This window comes from Chlamydomonas reinhardtii, chromosome 8 (assembly GCF_000002595.2).
Source record: "Chlamydomonas reinhardtii strain CC-503 cw92 mt+ chromosome 8, whole genome shotgun sequence".
Taxonomy (NCBI): domain Eukaryota; kingdom Viridiplantae; phylum Chlorophyta; class Chlorophyceae; order Chlamydomonadales; family Chlamydomonadaceae; genus Chlamydomonas; species Chlamydomonas reinhardtii.
In genome coordinates this window covers 56,691-76,672 of record NC_057011.1, presented here as the reverse complement: position 1 = coordinate 76,672, position 19,982 = coordinate 56,691, and the positions used below count along the sequence as shown (strand labels likewise).

The 19,982-nt window shown below is 64.7% G+C and overlaps 4 protein-coding genes across 4 annotated transcripts; 2 read left to right on the top strand and 2 right to left on the bottom strand.

Moving 5' to 3' along the window:
* Nucleotides 1–166: 166 nt before the first annotated feature.
* Nucleotides 167–4,547, bottom strand: CHLRE_08g358524v5 (uncharacterized protein). Its single transcript, XM_043064712.1, has 10 exons — nt 4,447–4,547; nt 3,794–4,008; nt 3,574–3,627; nt 3,193–3,381; nt 2,719–2,795; nt 2,342–2,413; nt 1,783–1,887; nt 1,461–1,555; nt 1,040–1,206; nt 167–831 (listed from the first exon to the last, which is right to left on the bottom strand). Exons 1-10 carry the CDS (start codon nt 4,514–4,516, stop codon nt 649–651), a joined length of 1,227 nt encoding a protein of 408 aa, XP_042921713.1. The 5' UTR covers nt 4,517–4,547; the 3' UTR covers nt 167–648.
* Nucleotides 4,548–4,745: 198 nt separating this feature from the next.
* Nucleotides 4,746–9,167, bottom strand: CHLRE_08g358523v5 (uncharacterized protein). Its single transcript, XM_043064711.1, has 3 exons — nt 8,859–9,167; nt 7,608–8,628; nt 4,746–7,305 (listed from the first exon to the last, which is right to left on the bottom strand). Exons 2-3 carry the CDS (start codon nt 8,556–8,558, stop codon nt 5,209–5,211), a joined length of 3,048 nt encoding a protein of 1,015 aa, XP_042921712.1. The 5' UTR covers nt 8,559–8,628; nt 8,859–9,167; the 3' UTR covers nt 4,746–5,208.
* Nucleotides 9,168–9,287: 120 nt separating this feature from the next.
* CHLRE_08g358522v5 (uncharacterized protein) lies at nt 9,288–15,284 on the top strand. The gene is made up of 14 exons (XM_001703665.2): nt 9,288–9,556; nt 9,679–9,734; nt 9,884–9,977; nt 10,190–10,303; nt 10,472–10,546; nt 10,714–10,816; nt 10,974–11,165; nt 11,417–11,850; nt 12,059–12,107; nt 12,319–12,666; nt 12,823–12,902; nt 13,003–13,044; nt 13,282–13,394; nt 13,623–15,284. The coding sequence occupies exons 1-14, from the start codon at nt 9,416–9,418 to the stop codon at nt 13,738–13,740; spliced, it is 1,959 nt and encodes a 652-aa protein (XP_001703717.1). The 5' UTR covers nt 9,288–9,415; the 3' UTR covers nt 13,741–15,284.
* Nucleotides 15,285–17,037: 1,753 nt separating this feature from the next.
* CHLRE_08g358521v5 (uncharacterized protein) lies at nt 17,038–19,346 on the top strand. Its single transcript, XM_043064710.1, has one exon. It carries the CDS (start codon nt 17,757–17,759, stop codon nt 18,711–18,713), a length of 957 nt encoding a protein of 318 aa, XP_042921711.1. The 5' UTR covers nt 17,038–17,756; the 3' UTR covers nt 18,714–19,346.
* Nucleotides 19,347–19,982: the final 636 nt, after the last annotated feature.

Below are 19,982 nucleotides of genomic sequence, written 5' to 3'. Positions count from 1 at the left end.
CTGTTTCAGCGCTTTCCTCTTGCTGGCGCACTGCGGCGACAATCCCCACTTCCCCAGGGTGCTGTCGCCTGCCTCTGCCCCACAGCTGCCAACACATGCAGCGTCCGTAACTGGAGTCGTGTCCCTGTCGTGCCGTATGTCCCGTCTGGAGGCGTGTCCCTCCAGGTTCAGCTCTGCCTTACAGGTTCAGCTCTGCCTTACAGGCGGATGTAGGAGGCCCATCCACCGTTTCCGTTGTGCACCACTACAGCAGACTGTTTTGCCGGTGCCACAGGGCACAATGCTTTGCATGCAGGCCGAAGATCAACTTGGTATCCGGAAGGTGGGCAAGCGATGCGCCAGACCGAAATCATAATCATCAGTGGTTCAACACAACACGCCCATAGCATGCAGCTGCATCTTCATGCGCTAGTCACAACCACCCTACTTGAGCATACACCTCCTGTGGAGTCTGTGGCCACTCGCGCGTTACGGCCCCCCACCCACATGCTCATGAGTCATGGGCACACACAACCAAGCAACCGCACCGCCATGCTGCACATGCTGCACATGACAACCGCGCAAGTGCATCTATCACTTTGTGTTTCGGGCTGCTGCTGCTGCTGCTTCTGCTGCTGGGCCGCCCCACCCAATTCCTGTCCTCCGCTCTCAGGGTGTGAGGTAGATGTCGGTGTAGTCCTGGGCGGCCAGCGCCGAGTCACTGACACCCAGCTGGCTGCCGGGGGCGGGGGCGGTGGGTGGCGCACCGCTGGCGGTGGTGTTGCCGCCGCCGCTGCCGTACGATGCCGCCGCCACCACGCCCTCGCCCACCACTGTGGAATTGCAGAACAGCTGCGGTATATGGAGGTTGGGGCGGGTTAGAGCCAGGGTGGGGGCGCGGTGGTGTCAGCAGCAGTTCACACTCTTTACAGATTGCTCCCGGGGAGTGAGGGCAGGGGGATGCGGGCCTGCACCTGCACCCCGCAGCCCCACCCCCACGCACGCGGCAACCATCGAAGCCCCGCTTCAGTCATAATGCAGCCCTCCTGCCCGCACTCACCCCGAAGCTGGAGGCCTCGTCCAGCTGTATGCGGCTGTTGAGCAGTCCCAGGGGGCTGCCCCACAGCTCCATGCTGCTGTTGACCAGCTGCAGCGAGGAGTTGACCAGCAGCAGGCTGCCTTGCGTCAGCAGCACCAGCGGCACGTTGGTGAACACCAGCAGGCTGCCTGCACATTGCAGGGGGTTGGGGGGTTGGGGGGTTGGGGGGTTGGGGGGTAGGGGTAGGGGGGGTCAGGGGGCGGGGAGGTCAGGTAGAGAATTGATGCATGGGGAGGGGAGTGGAGGGGTGGCACGAATTGGGCGTCAGGTGGGCAGCCGCTCCTGGGCTGCTGGGCGCCTGGAGCCGGGTGGGCGGGCAGGAGGCCGGATCCGGCCACACCAGCATATGCCAGCCACCCCGCCACCCCGCCACCTCTCTCGCCTGTGGCTGCCAGGTCGGTGTTGTTGAGCCAGGTCACGGGCGCCACCTTGCCCTCGTACAGCGGGGGGGCGGGAGCGCCAGTGGAGTGCGCATACCTGAGGGCGAGGGGACGGAGGAGCAGGCGGGTGGGCGATTGGGCGGGCGGGTCGGAGGCGGGCGTTGTGGCTGCTGCGGCCGCCGGTGCATTCTATCTGCGGCCGATGCGCGACGCACCTGGCTCCCCCGCCCTGCCGGTTGACATGCCACAACCTTCAACTTTCCGTCTCAGCTCTCCCCCCTCCCTCTCAGTTGTCCCCTCGCTCCCCCGCTGCTCCAGTCCTACCAGGTACTGTTGCTGAGGCTGATGATGGAGTTGTTTGTGAACACGGGCGTGTCGGAGAACTCGGCAATGGAGTCGGACAGGGTCAGCGAGGAGTCCTGGGCCGCACTGCAGCGGGGGAGAGCGGGGGGGGGGGTGAGAAATGCCCGCGCCCAACGTGCCGAATGCGTTGGCGATGAGGGTTGGAGGTGAGGGATGGAAGGGGTGGAGGGAGGGAGAATAGGGAGAGGGCATTCGCTTGCAAGTTCCATGGGACCGAGACCTAGGGGGAGTGTGGGTGGGGAATACGTGTGCCGACGGGGTGAGCGCAAGGAGGTGGGGATATGTGCCGTGTCCTGGCCCCCCCGGCCCCCATGCCCCCCAGCCCCATGCCCCGGCTCCGGCCGGTACTCCTGTCTTGCCGTGGCCCCCTCCCCCTCACAGCTCGACCCGCAGCCCGGCGGCCCCATGCGGTCACTTGCGTTGTCACGTTATGCCCCCCAGGCCCCAGGCTCAACGTTATCCCCCAGGCCCCAGGCTCAAGGGCGTCACCCACCCCACACCCCTGTGTGTCACTACTCACAGCGCGAAGTAGGACGAGAAGTTGAGGCGGGAGCCGTTGAGGGTCAGGGAGCTGCTGTTGGTCAGGTACAGCCTGGGGGGGGGAGAGGGGCGGGAGAGGCAGCGGGGAATGAGTGGGGGCACTGGCGTCACAGGCACCGTGGCTGGGGCAGCGGTGCAGCGCTACCAGGAGCAGGTGCGGCCCACAAGGCCCCAGCCCTACCAAGTCCAACCAGCAGACACACGTGCCCTTGCTACGATATCCTGCGTCACGATATCCCTGACATGCCCCCATCATAGTACCGTGTCAGTTCCGGTCACCCGTCTTCATATCGTGACTCGTTGCCCCTCCTGCCCCGCATCACGCCCCTCATCCACGCGCCCCCCCCCCTGCCCCACCAGTTGTAGGAGCCCAGTGACATGGTGGACCGGTCCAGAGTCACATTGCCCGGACCCATGAAGTGGAGCGTGTTGTTCTGGGTGGAGGGGGAGGGTGGTGTGTGTGTGTGGGGGGGGGGGGTATGTGCCCGGGCCCAACGTATTAGCTCCCAACTTTGGGACGTCGAAACCAGTCCGGCGGGGATGTGGCATGACATGACGCTAGACGAGGGAATTTAGGGACAACAGGCGCGGGAGTACCTGGGGCCCAACCTAGCTGGAGGGCGGCAGGGGGAACGGGGCTCGGCGGCAGGTTGCGCGAGGACGACCGAGAGGAGTCGGAGGAGGAGGAGGAGGAGCAGGAGGAGCCCAGGAACAGCGAGAGCATCGCCCGCCAACACGCCCGCAGCCACACATATCTACAGTGTCCGAAGTACAAGCAAAGACACAGCTGCACACACGCAGCCACCAGTGTCACACGCGCACTTCATCCACCTGCACCAGGGTGAGGTCCATGGACTGCAGAGTGAGGGCGCCAGGCGTGCTGCCAGTAGTGCTGCCGGCAGCGCCCGTGCCAGCAGTGGAGTTGCCGCCGTCATACTCGCTGCCGCCGCCACCCTCGCCACCGCCGCCCCCGGGTGAGACCAGCAGGTGCGAGTTGTTGGCCTCAATGGTGGCAAAGCCCTGGAGCAGTAGTGGCAGTGGCGTGGTAGAAGCAGCAGCACCAGGAGTAGTGATGGTTGTAGTGGTTTTGGTAAGGGCCAGAGCAGGGGAGGTTGGGACACTGTCGGGTAGCAGCGCGAGTGGAGACACGCGCACACACACACACACGCCCGCCCACCGCCTACCTTCTACCTCTCACCGCTCCCAGCTCACCTCCAGAACGGACAGGGGGTTGCACAGCGACACGCCATCAGGGCACAGATAGGCCTGGGGGTTTGGTGGGGTAGGCGCAGGCATATGCGTGTCATGTCAACAGGAATCAAGAGTCAAGAGTCAACACCCGGGAAAGCGGACCATTACACACACATACACACATGCCTTCCGTCCCCCTTCCCCCTCGTATCTACCTTCTCCTCCCCCCTGCGCTCCTCACCTGCACGTACTCGGCCCGCTCGCTCTCGCCTGTGCCGTTCAGGGCCGCCGCGAACAGCGCCGCCGCCTGCGCCGCCGCCTCCGCCGGGCCCGGCACACACGTGGCCGGCTGGCTGACCAGCGAGCTGCCGCCGCGCAGGCGCAGGTCACTGCCACGCACGGCGGCGGGGCGGCAGGCAGCCAGCAGCGCCACCAGCAGCAGCGCGGCGGCCGGAACTGCGGGCGGGAGGGGGAGGGGGTGGAGGCCGGGTGCGTGGGGAGGCAGGACCGGGAGGCGGAAACGGACAGCAGGTGGGACGACATCCGTTTTCTTTTCAGTGAACGAGATCGCGCGCGGCGGACCGAGCGAGGGGGCCCTGGGTCATCCGGCGGGCTACAAGGCCACAATGCCCGGCCCGTTTAACCCAAGGCACACGGTCCGCGCTGATGGAAAGTGCGTGGAGCTTGGGCAGTGCACACTAAGCCACAGCGCCCAACGCCGTGTCGTGTGCCAGTGTCTTGCCGCGTAGCTAGGGCGCCACGCACCCGGGGGACATTGGGCAGGTAGCATGTCCCGCCGTCCCGCCGTCCCCGCGCACCCGCGCTGCTGCATTGGCGCCTTCCCGCCTGTACCCCGGCTCAGACCTGGAGCCCTGGCCCCCAGCCACACCCCACCTGCCGACACAGCCATCCGGGAGAGCGGGGTGCGCCGCAAGGGGCGGCCTTTGCCGGAGAACGCGACCATTGTTATGAGGCTGTGTGAGGCTGCTATTTTGTGGATGGGTGCTGTCGCGCTAGCTAGGAATCTAGAATGCAGATGTAGGCAGGCGGGGGCAAGGAGGATGAGCCCGGCGGCGCAGTGAGCAGCAGGCGAGGCTCCGAGGCGGTGGGCGTGTGCGTTGGCAGTGGGCGTGGGCGCCTGGGACGTGTGCTGCTGGTCGTGTGGTGCTGGACAGGTGCTGCAGGTCGTAGTCATGTCTCAGGGGCGTTATATCCTGGAGCCCAAACAAGTCCACGGACCGACGGGCGTTCTCACCAGCTGCGCCGACCCGGTCAACCACATTGGGCGGCGGAGGCGGCCGGCGGCGGCCCGTGGGACACCCCCCGACCCACTGCACGAGTCCGACACATTTGAATCACGCAAACCAAAACCCGACTTTGCCAAGCGCGCTCCTGGCAGCGGGACATTTGCTGCGCCCGATTGATGGAAAACCAGGATTGCAGTACAGCCCTGCACCGGCCCGAAAAGAGTAACACCACGATCCCGACTTTGGTGTGTCCCGCTGCTGGCGCGTGATCAAACATCTACTACTGCTTGAAATACCCCACAACTACCATCATTACCACCATTACCTCGCAACCACTCATCGCAATCACTGGAGACAACCACTGCAGACAAAAGTTACTGCAGGCCCCCACCCGCGCCCCCGCCTTCCTCTACCTCGCCCGCCCCACCAGCCGCTGCCCCAGCGCCGCCAGCCCCGCCGCCTGCCGCGCCGCCAGAGCCCGGAGGTCCGCGGCCAGTGCCGCCTCCAGAGCCGCATGGCGGTGCAGGTGCGGGCGGGGCTGCTGGGGGTGCGGCGGGCACGGGTTGGGGCAGGGCTCAGGGCAGGGCTGGGGGCAGGGCACGTCACCGGGTGGTGGGGTGTGCCCCGGGCCCTGGGCCCCGACCCCACCGCCGCCTGGCCCTGACCCCGGCTCTGGCCCCGTACTGCTGGGCCCAGGCGCCGCCGCCCCCGTCTCATGCCCCACCGCCTCGGGCGCTGCCCCCGAGGGGACTGCCCGCGGCGCCGCCTCTGGGGCCAGGGCCGCGGCGGCGCCCGCAGGTGCCGCACCAGCAGCCGCAGCCGCCTCCGGGTGCGCCCCGCCCGCCGTGCCGCCTGAGCTGCAGGGGCTAGGGCCGCCGGGTCCGTCCGCGACACTGGAAGGAGGCGGCGGCGAGGGTCCGGGCGCGGGGCTGCTGCGTGAGTCGGTGCCACAGCCCGCCAGCAGTACCGCAGGTGTGACGGCAGGTGCGGCGGCGGGTATGCTGTTGAGCTGCACCTCGCCCTCCTCAACCTCATCGCTGGCCTCGCCCTCCTCGACCTCCCCCTCCTCCTTCTCCTCAGCCCTCGCCTCAGCGTGCCGCTGCAGTGCGCCGCCCTCCTCCCGCGGCACTGCTGCCTGTGCTGCTGCTGCTGCTGCTGCTGCCACTGGCGCTACGGCGGCGTCTTCTGCTGCTGCTGCTGCTGCCACTGCCACCACTGCTGGTGCCACGACGGCGGTGCCTGGCAGCAGCGGCCTTCGTGCCCTCGCTTCTGGGTACGGGCCCCCGCCGCCGCCACCACCGCCGCCACCATTGCCGCCGCCGCTGCCGCCGTTGCCGCCCCCTGCTGCAGCCGCATGCCGCATCCGTGCCGCAGTGGCGCTGAGCACTGCACGCACCCGCACATGCAGCGGCAGTTGCAGTTGCGGCAGCGGTGGGCATGGCGCAGCTGCAGCCTGCGGCGCAGCAGGGCCAGCAACAGCAGCAGCAATAGAGGCAGTGGCGGCAGCGGCACAGGCGCCAGTGGCGGCGCCAAGGGGCGGCGGCTGTGTCTGGGCAACGTCAGCGGCTTGGGCCTCGGCGGCAGTGATGGCCGTGATGATGGCAGGATGCGGTGCCGGTGCCGATGCCGGTGCCGGCAGGGCAGGGGCTGCTGGCAAGGAATGCTGCTGCTGCAGCTGCTGCTTCTGCTGCTGCTGCTGGGCTTGAGGCGGCGCCAGCGGTGGCGCCTGCATCCGCTGCAGCTCCTGTTGCTGCTGCTGGGCCGGGCCGGAAGCGCCGCTGCCGCTGCCACCTGCACAACCGGCGGCGGCGGCCTGCCTCTGGCCCGGCAGCTGAAGCCGCTGCCGCTTGGCTTCTGGTGGGCTCTGGTGGCAGTGTCGGCAGAAGCAGTAGCGACCACAGCTAAGGCAGTGGAAGTACGGCTGCTGCTGCTGCTGCTGATTGGCCGTCTCCCGCCCCTTCGCCACCGCCTGCATTACTGAGGCTGGGCCGCCGCTTGGGCCGCTGGCTCCGCCACTACGAATGACAGCTCCGGCATTGCGGCTGCGGCTGCTGGAGGCGCCCCCGGAGCGGTTGCTGCTGCTGCCGGCGGCGCCTCTGCCGTCACGCCCCCGGGGCCGCGCTGCAGCGCCCACCGCCCGCCTCACCGCCGCCGCCGCCGCCGCCACCTGTGCGGGTCCGGCGCAATGCCGGCTAGAGCCAGGTAGTGGCGGCGGCGGCAGTGCTTCCCGCAGCTGGGGTTGCTCCTGCGACGACGCCTCCAGGGCCCTCCGCTTCGCGCGACCACCTCCGTCACCGCCATCGCCGTCCACAGGCACAGCGGGCAGGCTGGCACCGGCGCTGGCGCTGGCGCCGGCATCAGCGGCGGCAGCAGCGGCGGGCTCCCTTGCGTTGCTGCCGGGCAGTGGTGTTGGAGCTGGGGGGGCTTGAGGCACTTGCAGTGGCGGCGGCAGTGGCAGGGGGGATGGCGGCGGCGTGCGGGGGCGCTTGCAGCCAGCCAGGAGCGCCTGCGTGCGTGTGTGTGTGTGTGTGTGTGTGTGTGTGTGTGTGTGCGTGTGTGCGGCGTGGCAGGACCCAGCGGGGGCCGAAGTGGGAGTTATCAGGGGGTGGTCGGTGGGCGGGAGTGGTCAGGGCGGTTGGCAGTCATGGATACATACATGTCGCGGATGTCGGGCCTGGAGCTACCTAGATGCACGCACGCATGCAGGCGGTGAGTTCCAAGGCGTGCATGCAAGGCCTGGCTGCATACCGCTACTACCAGCAATGACACGCAGCACGTCCCTGTACCGCCCCAGCAGCAGTGCCTTACCGGCGGCTGGAGCTGTGGCTGGTGCGGGCGCCGCCTGAGGCTGAGCAGTCCCGCTGCGGTAGTTTGCTGTGTCCTGCTGGGTGGCGGCAGCGGTGGTGGCGGCGCCAGCGGTGCCGGTGGCGGTGGCGGTGGCGGCAGCGGTGGTGGCGGCTGCGGTTGTGGTGGTAGCGGCAGCGGTGGTGGCAGCGGTGGTGGTGGCGGGGTTGACACCTGTAGAGTGGGCGGGAGTCGTGCCACACTGGGGCAGGAGAGGGGGCCGTGCGCTGTGGGCGCTGGTGCTGGTGTGGGCGGCAGCGGCAGCGGCAGGCGGGTGTGGGCCAGTGAGCTAGGGTCGGCGGCGCCGCTGAGGCTGCCGCAGCTGCTGCTGCTGGCGGGCCGGCTCCGGTGGGCAGTCAGCGGCTGGTGGGGGCGTGGCTGCTGGTGCGGGTTGGGGTGGAGGGGGCTCAGTGGAGCGAGCGGAGAGCGCTGGGTCAGGTGGTTGATGCGGTAAGCCGGGTGCTGGGGGTAACGCTGTTGGTGCTGTTGGTGCTGCGGGAGCTGGCGTGAGCGCTGGAGGTGGTGGTGGTGCTGGTGGTGGCCGCGGGGGCCTGCAGGCTGCAGTGGAGGGCGCCACGGCGACTGCAGCTGCGGCTGCGGGGGGGATGCCGGTGTTGATGAAGACACAGGCAACTGACACGGCTGCCATGGCTGCGGCTGCAGCTGCGGCGGTGGGTCGACAGCTGCATAGCAGTCCGGGTGACGTCGCTGGTAACGGTGCAGGTGTTGCTCCTGCTGCTGCTTGTGGGGCTGACCCGCCGCCGCCGTCGCCGCCACCCCTTCACGCAGCCATGATGCCGCCGACACAGCTGGTGCGGCGGTGGCGCCGCCGCCGCTGCCGCAGTAGCCCGGGGCGGCCCCCTGCATGGGCCCTGGCGGCTGCTGCTGCTGCGGCTGCTGCTGCAGGCCCTGCATGGCCGCGCTGGGCTGACGACCACCCGGGTGGGGGCGGTGGGGGGCTGCGGCCGGTCAGGCGCCCATCAGCCTGTGGGGTTTCATGGAGAACGTACATGAGTGGATGCCATGGTCAAAAGGCGTAACACCAATCGAACGCATCAGTCAGTGAACGATGCAGGAGCTAGATCAACCTTGCTCAGGACCATGAACAAGGGGGAACGTTATGAGGGGGCCGCCCAAGGGGCCTCTCAACCCAACGTGCCGAGGCCAGCTGTGGACTGCCCTCCTCACGACAGACGTACACACCCCTGGTCGCACCGGCACCAAGAAGGTTTCTTCGCACTCAGGTGAGGAGGCGTGGGGACGGCACAGCGGCGCAGGGGAAAGGCACGACGGTGTGCGCGCCTGCAGCAACGCCCTTGACCGCCCCGTCACTGTGGCCTCGCAGACTTGAGACTCACAGTGCCGCGCTCAATCACAGCTGCACGAGCAAACCAGCAGCTGCGGCATCCGAAATGCGGTGCGCGTGGCCCCAGGATGTCCAATCTCTCGGGGCGAGCCGATGTATGGAGTCGTGCGTCTGCCCAGAGCTCGAGGCAGGTGACCAAAGACCAGGACAGACTTATAAATCGTTATTTAGCGAGAATGACGAAATTTAGCAATAGCACTTTTCTACTTTCCGCGCGCCGGCCCATGGGCCCAACCTCATGCAAATCCGCTAACCTAGTAACCTCAAGGCTCAACTCAGAACTTGTTGACTGCCTAAAAGCTTTAGAAGACCAAACGAAGAGCGCCAGCATACAATAGACTTCGTGGAGCGCGCACGCGAGCTTGTTTACTTCCGGAAAGTTGGACAAGGCGCAACAGACGCAGAAATGGCGCGCCTGCGCCTCGGATGGCTGGCAGTGGTGTGTATGGCATTATTCGCGTGCAGCGCGAGTGCTTCTCGCCTTGCGTCGCTCACGAAGACAATTGGAGCCAACCCGGTGGCCCCCGAGTGGCCCCCGGCATTTGAGGTGAGCTTGCAGCTAATAACCATGTCCATCATATATCGGCTGCCATGTGTGCATGCTGTGCCAGAACCCTAGTTCTCCTCCCTCCATTTCTCCGGCAATCTCGGCCTGTGCCCCTTGTGCAGATGGAGTACACGGTCAGCCTGCCCTATCTGCAAGCACTGCAGCCAGGTGGCCTCAGGTGCGCTCATCCGAGGTATCTGCTGGCCAACTCAAATTGGCCTGGCTCAGCTTCCCCCACGTGCCACTCTCGGCCCGACTCCCATGGCATCCCCACTGTCTCAACCCCCCCTTCCCTCTTCCCTTCCACATTGCTGCTGCTGCCCCCAGCTACCCTGTCCACGTGTGGTGGGACGGCCCCTGGCAGCGCTACCGGCTGGATGTGTACGGCGGACTGGACAGCAGCGGATACGACAGCAAGAAGGTGGGGGGTTGGGGGCGGGGGGCGGGGGGACATCACTCAAAATCCCAAGCTGGAGCATGCTTTCACCATTTACGATCAGAGGTGGTCGGACAACTCGGTGGTGCTAGCGCGGACGTGGTTGCGCAGGCGCGGACGGCAGCGCTGGTGTTGAGTGTGCTCCTGGCAGTGCTCACTTCGTGAAACCCTCCACTCCCGCTCAACCCCCGCTCCAGGGTATTTCCTGGAACCTGTATCCGCGGATCAACGTGACCGCCTGCGACTTCACCAACGGCACCAGCGGACCCACACTGCTGGGCGGGCTGCTGGGAGATGGAGGCGCCGCCGCGGTAAGTGAGGTGGCGTGGCGGTGGCGTGGCGGTGGCGTGGCGTTGGCAGGGACGTGGCGGCACTTGAGGGGCGGGCGCGCTGGAGCATGGTGCAAGTGCCGGTGTGGTTTGACCATGCATCTACGCATGCCGACTCTTGAATCTCCACTCTCCCCCTCCCCCTCCCAGCCCCTGCCCGACATCCGCGGCTGGACGTACGCGGGCACGGCCCAGGTGGGCAATGCCCAGGCGCTGGTGTGGCAGGTGAGTGGGCGGCAGTGGGGGCAGTGGGGGCGGGGTGAGTGGGCGTGTGGGAGTGGCAGGTCGCGCGGGGCGGCAGGTGCGGTTTGCGAGCGGTGCTTGCGCGGTGCCGAGTGCGGTGCTCACCGGCCTCGCCACTCCACTCCACTCCTCCTCCCCACACGCAACAGCTGTCGGAGCGGCACGGCGACAAGACCGCCGCCTACGCCTTCTACACCGCGCCCAACGGCTGGCCGCTGAGGTTCCACATGCTGGGGGTCAACGTGCTCACGGGTGGGTGGGGGGTAGGGTGGGGGAGGGGGCGTGTGCACAGACAAGGGGGCGTGTGGTGTGGTGCGGTGTAGTCGCCCAAGCAGGGGCCGGGTTGGGTACCCGGTTCCCCACCTCCCGCGGTCCCCCACCTCCCGCACCTCTTCCCCGCCCCCCACAGGCTCCCACTTTGACGAGTACATTGTGGAGTTCACCCGCTTCAAGCCGCGGCCGCCCCCGGCAGCCGCATTCGAGCTGCCGCCGGCATGCAAGGAGGCGGCGGAGGCGGCGGAGGGGCGGCGGGCGGGCGCTCTGGGCTCTGGGCTGGCCGCACAGCTGGCAATGCTGCTGCCGGCAGTGCGCATGGGCGGCGGTGAGCGGGTGTGGGTCATTTGGGTGTGTGGAGCGGTGGATTAGTTTGATCCCTGTGCGTGCTTGCTATAACTGGTACTTCCCCATACTCAATGCAGCCCAACGTTTCCCCGCACGTGCTCACGACTCTTGTGCACCTGCTCCAGCAACATCCAGTCCTAACTTGCGTCCCGCCGCCTCGCTCCCCTCCCCTGCTGTCTACTTCGCTACACTTCTCTGTACCAATCCTTGCAATCCCCCCCCCCCCCGCAGCCGCCCCCACCCCCTCCGAGGCGCTGGCGGCGCTGCAGGCGGCCGCCACCTCGGCCTGGCAGCGCAATGCGGCGCTGGTGGAGGCGCACAACACACTGGCGGGGCAGCTGGAGGGCGCCGCCCCCTCCCCTGCCTCCCCCCGCTACCGGCTGTCGCTCAACCACTTTGCGCACATGAGCCACGACCAGTGGGCAGCCACCTCGCTGGGGCTGGGCAGCCGCAGTAGCCGCAGTGGCAGCAGCACCGGCAGTAGCGGCCTGACGGCGGCCAAGCAGCTGTGGCGGCAGCGGCGGGCGGTCGGTGGTGGTCGGGCTCTGGGTCGTGTGTACCGCCGGCGGCTGTCCGACGGCGAGCTGCCGGCGGAGGTGGACTGGCGCGGCAGTGGCGCGGACGGGCCGGGGGTGAAGGACCAGGTGTCCTGCGGCAGCTGCTGGGTGAGGCGGGGGGCGGCGGGGGCAGGGGGCGGGGGGGGGGGGGTGTCTCACCATTCATGAGGGGTAGGGGTAGGGGGTATGGAGGGGTATATGCTCGGGCCCCCTCATCCGGAGCCCCATCCCGCCAGGCTGCTTCCACCTGCCGCATCCTGACCGCCGCCCTGTTCCGCGCCTCAACCCGCCGCCCTCGCCTTCCCGCGCTGCACAGGCGTTCGGCGTGGTGGGCGCGCTGCAGGGCGCCTGGTGGAAGGCCACTGGTGAGCAGCCGGGTCGCGTGTGTGTGTGCGTGTGTGGTGGTGGTGGAAGTGGAGGCGAGGGTTAGGGCGCCGGGCACTCGCAACTCAGCCTCCACATGCCCGGTGCCATCACCACAAGACAGCGCCTGACCTCATTCACCTATGCCTGTTGCTCCCTCTACCCTGCACACGGGCAATCGTCCCCCCCCCCCCCCCACACACACACACACAGGCCAGTCTCTGTCCCTGTCCGAGCAGCAGCTGGTGGACTGCGCCTGGGACTACGGCAACGACGGCTGCATGGGCGGCTACATAGAGCCCACCCTGGCCTACGTCATTGACGGCGGCGGCATTGCGCAGGAGGCCGACTACCCCTACCTGGCCCAGAACAGCTGGTGCAGGGGGCCCACGCCCACACCCGACGCCAACTGGACCACAGCAGCAGCAACAGCCGCGACAGCCGCCACCAAGTCTGCGGCCAGCTTTTCGGCCAAGATCGGCGGCAAGAGCAAGGGTGGCAATAAAGCGGCGGCGCCTCTGGTTGCGCGCTTCTCTGACTTTGTCAACGTGCCGCCACGCGGTGAGCGGCTGGAGCTGGGGGGCTGGGGCTGAATTGTGGGGGTTGGAGCTCGCCTCATTAGGTCTTGGGGCTGGGGACCGCTCAGTGATCGGTACGGCATTGCTCCCCCTTTTACCCCTAACCCCCTCCGAACTACCTTCTGGACCCACCCCCCAGATGAGTCCGCCCTGATGGAGGCTGTATACCTGCACGGCCCCGTGGCGGTGCTCATGAACGCAGCGCGAGTGCCCTTCAAGGTGAGGACACGGAGGCCTCCCCTGACCTGCCTGCCTCCCTGTCTTCGCTTGGCAGGTATGGGAATGAGCTGCGCCTCCCCCCTCCGCTCCCCTGCCGCAGTTCTACTCCGAGGGCGTCTACCACAACGAGGAGTGCGGCGAGGTGGGCAGTGGGGTGGGACGGGGCCCGGCGGGGGAGGCTGTGGACTCGGCCGCATTCCATCAGCCTCCTCGAGATTGCTCTTAGCACCGCAGGTTCTGATTTACATTGCAGACCGCGCCCCGGTGTTGGTTACTTGGTTTGTAGTTCTGCAAAACACGTCTTCCTGCCGTCTTCCTGCCCCCCCTCCTGTCAACGCCGCGCCCCTCGCCCCTCCCCTACCTCCCGTTCACCCTGCAGGACCCTGACTCCATGGACCACGTGGTGTTGCTGGTGGGGTACGGCACCACGGCCCAGGGAGTGGACTACTGGCTGATCAAGAACTCGTGGAGCAAGTACTGGGGCATGGACGGGTGAGTGTGGTGGGCCGGCAGTTGCGCGGGGGCAAGGGCGTGTGTGTACGTATTTGCGGGTAGCTGGGCGGCAGATGGAGTCCCCTCGACTGCCTTTCTTGCTCCCCATCTTCAATATTTTAGTCAATCTCCCCTCGTCCTCCTGCGCCGCCTCCCCCTCATCCCCTCCTCCTTTCCCTCTCTGGCCCTCTACCCCCCCCCCCCCCCCACCCTCCTCCCACTCTCCAGCTACGCTCGCATCACCCGCAAGGGCAACGACTGCGGCATCACCACCGACCCCGTGTTCGCACTAGTGGAGGCCGCGGCGGCGGAGGAGGCGCAGGCGCAGGCGGCAGTGGCCCACTGAGAGCACTGCAGCGGCGCACACTAGTGGTGGCGAGATGCAGCGGCAGCGCGTAAACATCTGGATGTGTGTGTGTGTGTGTGTATGTGTGTGTGCGTGTGTGGGCAGCCAGATGGCCGCACCGCTGGGGGCCAGGCGTGCTGTGTGATGGGCCGGGGGTGCGGCTCATGTGGGGGAGACCGGTCGATGTGAGTGTACGAGGGGATAATCTGCGCATGTATGCACGCAGAAACCATCTGAACACGACCACGGGCGAACTCCAATCCACCATGGAGTAGCACAGCCGTGTGGGGCTAAGGGATCGGGTCGCGGTCTTGCGGGGGTGCGACATTGGGAAGGCGTGTTCGTAGACACAGATGGACGGTACTGGCTGGCTGTGCAGCAGTGCAGGGCGGTGTTTGGGGCTTTGTCAGGCGCCCCAGTAGTGCCCCCATACGGTCCTGGCCAGTCCTGGCTGAGCTGTCCTCGTACACACGTGCAATCCTGCTATTCGTCTTGCCCGTATGCGGTGAGTCTTATTGCGCTCGCGTCCCACAAGGCATACGGTAAACACGTCCCCGAACAGTAGCGGCGCGCACGAGTCAACTTACGACTTCGAGCCCGGCTAACGCGGTGACGCCTTAGTGCCGTGCCGTAACTGGCCACGCGACCGTCACCCATGTTGGAGATATGGTTCGGCTGCTTGCGCTAGCAGTGCTTTACACGCGCTGCAGCTACTCTGCCTGGCACCTTCAGTAGTTTGGGGTATGAGTTTGGCGTGTGTAGTTAGCTAGAGGCAAGTGCGCAAACAAGGAGGTGGCTGCCTTATGGCAGGAAAAGGGCTGATCCCGGGTCGTTATCAACCCAGCCACCTTGACGCGGGCGCCTACTAAGCACACGCCTCTATGTTGGGGGCCTTTGGCATCCCCGCAAATCCGGACATGGCCGGTTGGGTGGGGTGCACAGTCCGTGCTAACCCGCAGCTAACAAACTAGTCACGTCACTCGCCGCCAATCGACACGTGCACCCGGATATGCAGCAGCACGGGGGGTGGGGACCCAGCGGGCTGGCACTGTGCAGGGCATGCTGAGGCGGCAACAGCGCGCGGAAGCGGCGTACGTGGCGCTAAGCCAGACTCGGAGCTGCGGGTGATCGACCCAGGGGAGGAACCCCCTGCGCGCACAAAAAATAGATAAACCTTCATCCTGGGACAGCTCCGACTAACCCCCAACTAACTCGTGTACGGCACCCCCACCCCCCTCAGCCGTACAGGAGGTAGCGTGGCAGTCGGCAGCTGCGCGAGTGTGAGCAGGTAGTTGTACGGCGGCCCGGCTCGGAAGCGACCTGACTGTAGTGACGCACACAGGCAGTTTGCGCTAGTCGGCAGGCGCGCGAGTGGGAGCTGGCAGTTGAGCGCGCACGCGTTTGGGAAGCTACGTCTGAGTACGGTGGAGCACGGCGGAAGCTGGCGGTTGGCGCGTCGCGTGGGTGGGAGTGCAATAGTGCATAGTTGTGCGCGCGCCATCTGGGAAGCTGCGTGTATGAGCTGCGTGTAAGCTCAGAGAGACTCATGGGGCTGACCCGGTTTCCATGAGCTGCCTCTGGGCGCACACGGGTTTCACACAGTTGACGGTTGGGCTGCAGTGCGGGTGGGACTCGCTGGAGTGCATGAGAGTCGCTGTAGTCGCTGGTGTGCACGCGCGGGCGGAGCGCAGGGGAACTCGGCGGAAACTCGGCGGAAACTCACGAGAAACGCAGCCGAAACTCGGGCAAAATTCCGGCAAAACTCAGGAGTTCACCAGGCTGCGACAGCGTAAAAATAACCACAGGCTTTGATATATTTTATGAGATTAAAAAACGAAATGCATCAGGATGCTTTCATCGCCTTGCGCAGCGGCGTCGGGGCTCAGGTGACCCTCAACAGCTTGACCCTCAACAGCCTCCGCGCGCCAACGGGGCGCGCTTGCGGCGCCTGGAGGGTGGCCGGGGCTAAGGACACGCTGCCTGCACCGAGCAGCGTGTCAAGTTCCGCCGGCAGCTCCATCAGTGCAGCGTCCAGCACTAGCGATTACGTGGGGGCTTCGCAGCAGCAATGCTTGCCAAGAGGCCTTCAGCTGCGCTTCCCAGCTTCGCCAAGCATGTCAATGCGTTCGGCTTCGCCCTCAGCACTACAGCTGTTATGTCGAGCACTTTGAGCAATTTCTACACCTGGTGTAGAATGGGCGGCCTACACCATGTGTGGAAGTCGAGGTGCAGGGCGCGTTTTGTTGGATTGCATTAAATACGCAAGCCTTAGGTTGGCTGCGGGTATCTCTGGTAATGACATGAAGGCAGCAATGCTTGGCACGAACGTTGAGAAGTTGGCTGCCTACCTGTACGCGGTTTCGGTGAAGCGGCTGCGAAAGAAGCTTGGTATCCTTAGACGATACATGATTCTCTGCCTTTTGGTTGTTTCTCATAGCGCCTCCGGACTCATTGGAGTTAGTGAGGCCGCAAGGACTCGAACCCATGTAAAATGCTCATGCTCATGCTTCCACAGCCTGGACTCCTTGGGAATGGGCCTCTTTCCAGTGCGGACTTTAGCCATTTACAGGATGTTTCCACTCGCCACTAACTTGGGGCGATTTCCTCAGGCCAAGCGTCCAGAACGAAGTGGTTGAAGAGGTCGGTCGGTCGAGGAGCCACCCACCATGGCGACTGATACACGCGAAAGTTGTGCGGGTTCGACTCAACAAGGGTAATAGCTCTGTTCAAAATGTCGATAGCATTGAAGATATGGGACAAATCGCCACTGGTTCCTGAAGAGTCCAAGAGCAAGAAGCTCATATTTTGCACCAGCAAAGGCAGCATGCACAAGAGAAGTAGTTTACGTTCGTCCATCTTTATTGATATATGTTCAAACAAGACAGAAAATCGTAGAGTTGGGCCTTCTCTTTTGAACTTGATTGCAAGTTTGGAGCTAGTGGACGCCCAGGAAACGGCGACCACTAGCGGCCCACTACACTACCACTAGGCCCTCGCCGACCTAGTAAGTGACCGCCGTGTGGAAACATCCTGTTAGTGGCGCAGACCAGGGCAGAGGGCAGGTCCACTCCCATCGCGATGGGGCCGAAACCGGGCGACCACCGTGCTTTGCTGCTTCGGCCGCGGTTTTCGGCCATTCATGTACTTAGAACGTCCCCGCCCCGGGGCCTAGCATTAAACTCGCCGCCCTGCGTCCCACCATGTCCAATCGCGACTGAACCGACCGACCGGCCGACTTCCACGGCCCTAGCTGTCCCTATCGGTTCCAAACAACCATCATAGTCTTAGGAAGTACGTATGAAAGCCCCTAGCTTTCGGAGCGGACTTGTGGCGCTGCTTTGGCTGTGCGCGGTGAGCATGTGTCGCGTGCAGGTGCTCGGCGCGCGCAATTAGATGCCCCAGCCAGGCATAATGCAATCCTTGCTACCATACCGACCAGTCTGTCGCGACGGGAATTTCTTAACGGGCCCAGCGAGGGAGCGGGGAGACTAGTTCCGCGAGCGGTTTGGCGATTGGACCGGCAGCGCACAGCGCAGCGCCGCTAAGAAATTCCCGACCGCAAAAGTTCTAACTAGACCTCACGTAAGGCTTGTTTGCCGGGTCGGAAGAGCAATAACGAGCGATTGCGCGACAGGGTTCTTGTGCGGGAGCATCGCACCATGTCGACTGGCTGGTAGGGCCGTATTTTCACATGCCAGCGGCCGCCCATCTGTTGTATGCGGTCTCTCAAGCACACAGACGCGGCGTGCCTGAATCTGGCGCGTCCTGGAGCTGCCCCGGCGCGCGCGCATGGAACCGCTGATGTCCGCTCTTGTCCGGGCTGGCCGATATAATTCCGACAGCTCCAAAAGTTCTATCTAGGGCATATGGGTTGGGCGCAGCCCAAGTTTGCAGCCCAAACGGCGCGCATATGTGGACGCAATTCGTGTGCGGGAATTCGCATGTTTCGCGCCCGGTCCCGGCCTGCACGTTTTTCGCGTACCCGCGCCTCGGATGTCCTACCCGGTGTCATACATATGCTCGCTTACAACCAGCTCCGGTGGCTGCAGCAGCTACTGATCGACAAGTACGTACACGCCAGTCTACAATCGCTTGTGCGGCACCTGAAGATCATGGCAGATAAAGACGTGGCGGACCAACAGGCGCTACGAGAGGCACGCAAAGCTGATGCCGCACGCGCAGCGCAGGAGGCAAAGAAGCAGAAAGCAGCAGCACCAGTAGCCGTGGAGCCTATGATCGGTGCTATGGCTGCCACTACCGCTGCGGACAACGACACACTGCAAACAGCAGCGCCCCCGTTGAAGCGTGGACGCGGCAGGCCACGCAAGAACCCTGCCGTCACACTGCTACAGCCGCCCCCTCTGCCGGTGCAGACAGCAGCGGAAGCAGCAGCAGTGACAGCAATTCATCCACTCGCTGACATCTCAGCATTCTTGCCACTGGCGGACACACAGCAAGGGGGCGCATTTATGACCGCAGCGGGTGGTATGATGCAGCAGGCACTACCATATCTTCCTGCAACGAACCTGCTAGCTCCTTCTGCCTTCTCCCAGCTACAGCAGCCTATGTGGCCATCAGCACTGCCCACGCAGCCAGCCGCACCCTTTTTCTTGGATGGTACCTTTGCCGGCACAACCCTGGAGCCGCCAGGTAGCGCCTTCCAGGTACCACAGCATACAGCAATGGCTAACGCAACAGCAGGCACCTGGTACCACGGAGGCCCCGTGGCAGGAGGCGCACTGCTGGGTGTGGCAGAGGCGGCGGCAGTCATGGGTGCTACTTCCATGCGCGGAGTGGCCACGCGGACAGAAGACCCAGACACGTCAATGACGGAAATCTTTGGCTACACCATGCAGCAACAGGAGCAGCAGCAGCCCCGGCGCACCCGCACGGGCTTGGGCGACATCACCAACCTGCTGCCTCTGCAGCAGCAGGCGTTGCAGCCACGCCAAGCTAAGCGTGCGCGCGCATAGTAGTAGCGTACGTGTAGATGGCACGCATGCGCATGCATGCCCACAGTGCTAGCTAAATGCATTCTTCCATGAACAATTAAGCATTAATTGATGCACTCGTAAGAAAGAATGGCTTAGCGTGGAGGCATGGGAGATCAGGCTGCGCGCGCGGCTGCGTGCTAGCTGATGAGGCGTGACGAGGAGGTTCCTACCTGCCTAAGCGGTTTATACACCGACAAGGCGTGCGGCCAACATGCATGTAACAAAATGTGTTCGATAATATGTCGGCCACGAGGCAGAACCGGGTTGCGTGGCCCAACGCGGCAAGGGAACGTGTCGGGGAGCTCGGGGAAGGCCAAGCGCCGCGGCAGCTGTGTGCCCGTGGCACCCAGCCCGGAGACTTACTTGGCAGACCCTTGTGCTCGCCCGCACGCCCCGGCACGCGCCAGTTATAGTATCCATATGTTATAAGGAGACAGATAGGGCCGGCGCTTGCCCCCAGAGCACCACTTGTGCCCTGGTCTACATCATTTTGTCAGAGCATGCGCGCCATCTTCCTTACGTTTGCCCGTTTTTGCAATCTAGCGCGCAGGAGTTGTAGTTTATATCGTTGCAAGACCCAGTGCCGGGCGTCATTTGTAAAAACAAGCGCGGTGGCGCTGGGCGGACGCTCAGCATGGGCTCGGCCCCGACCCGCGACGAGGCGGGAATGAACTCAGGAACGCCCACGATATAGCCCCGGGTGCCATAGACTACTTTGCTAATGGGTATTAAATCTATAGATTAGCGCGGCCGAACGCGCACTTTGACGACTCGCCCAAATTTTCATGGGAGTGGACCTGCCCTCTGCCCTGGCGCAGACTTTAGTGGGCTTCTTCCTCTGCGATGCTAAATGCTTGCTAACCTTGTTGTTTTAGGCTAATAGCGACGAAGGCCTGTCAGTTGGCTTGCTGGGTGTTTGCCGCGTGTCACCCCTTGGGAAAGGCAGTCCCCGACCAGGTCGCAAAATCCGACCTTGGCTTTACTCCGCCCCGATTTGTTTCCTGGTATATTTAGTGTTATTATTGCAATCCCACAAGGCAGCGGTACTGCGGCGGAGCATTCTAAAGGGGGCGCCACTAAATCGACTGGAAAGAGGCCCAATGGGACCGCTGGGGACTGGTCCCGCGTGAGGTCCATCTCGCTAATTCCAGGCCTTTTCGCCTAGGTAACTTTGAAATGTTTTAAGGATACCTTTTACTATAGCATACTGAGAAATATGGACGTGGGCTCACGCCCCGCGGCCATCGC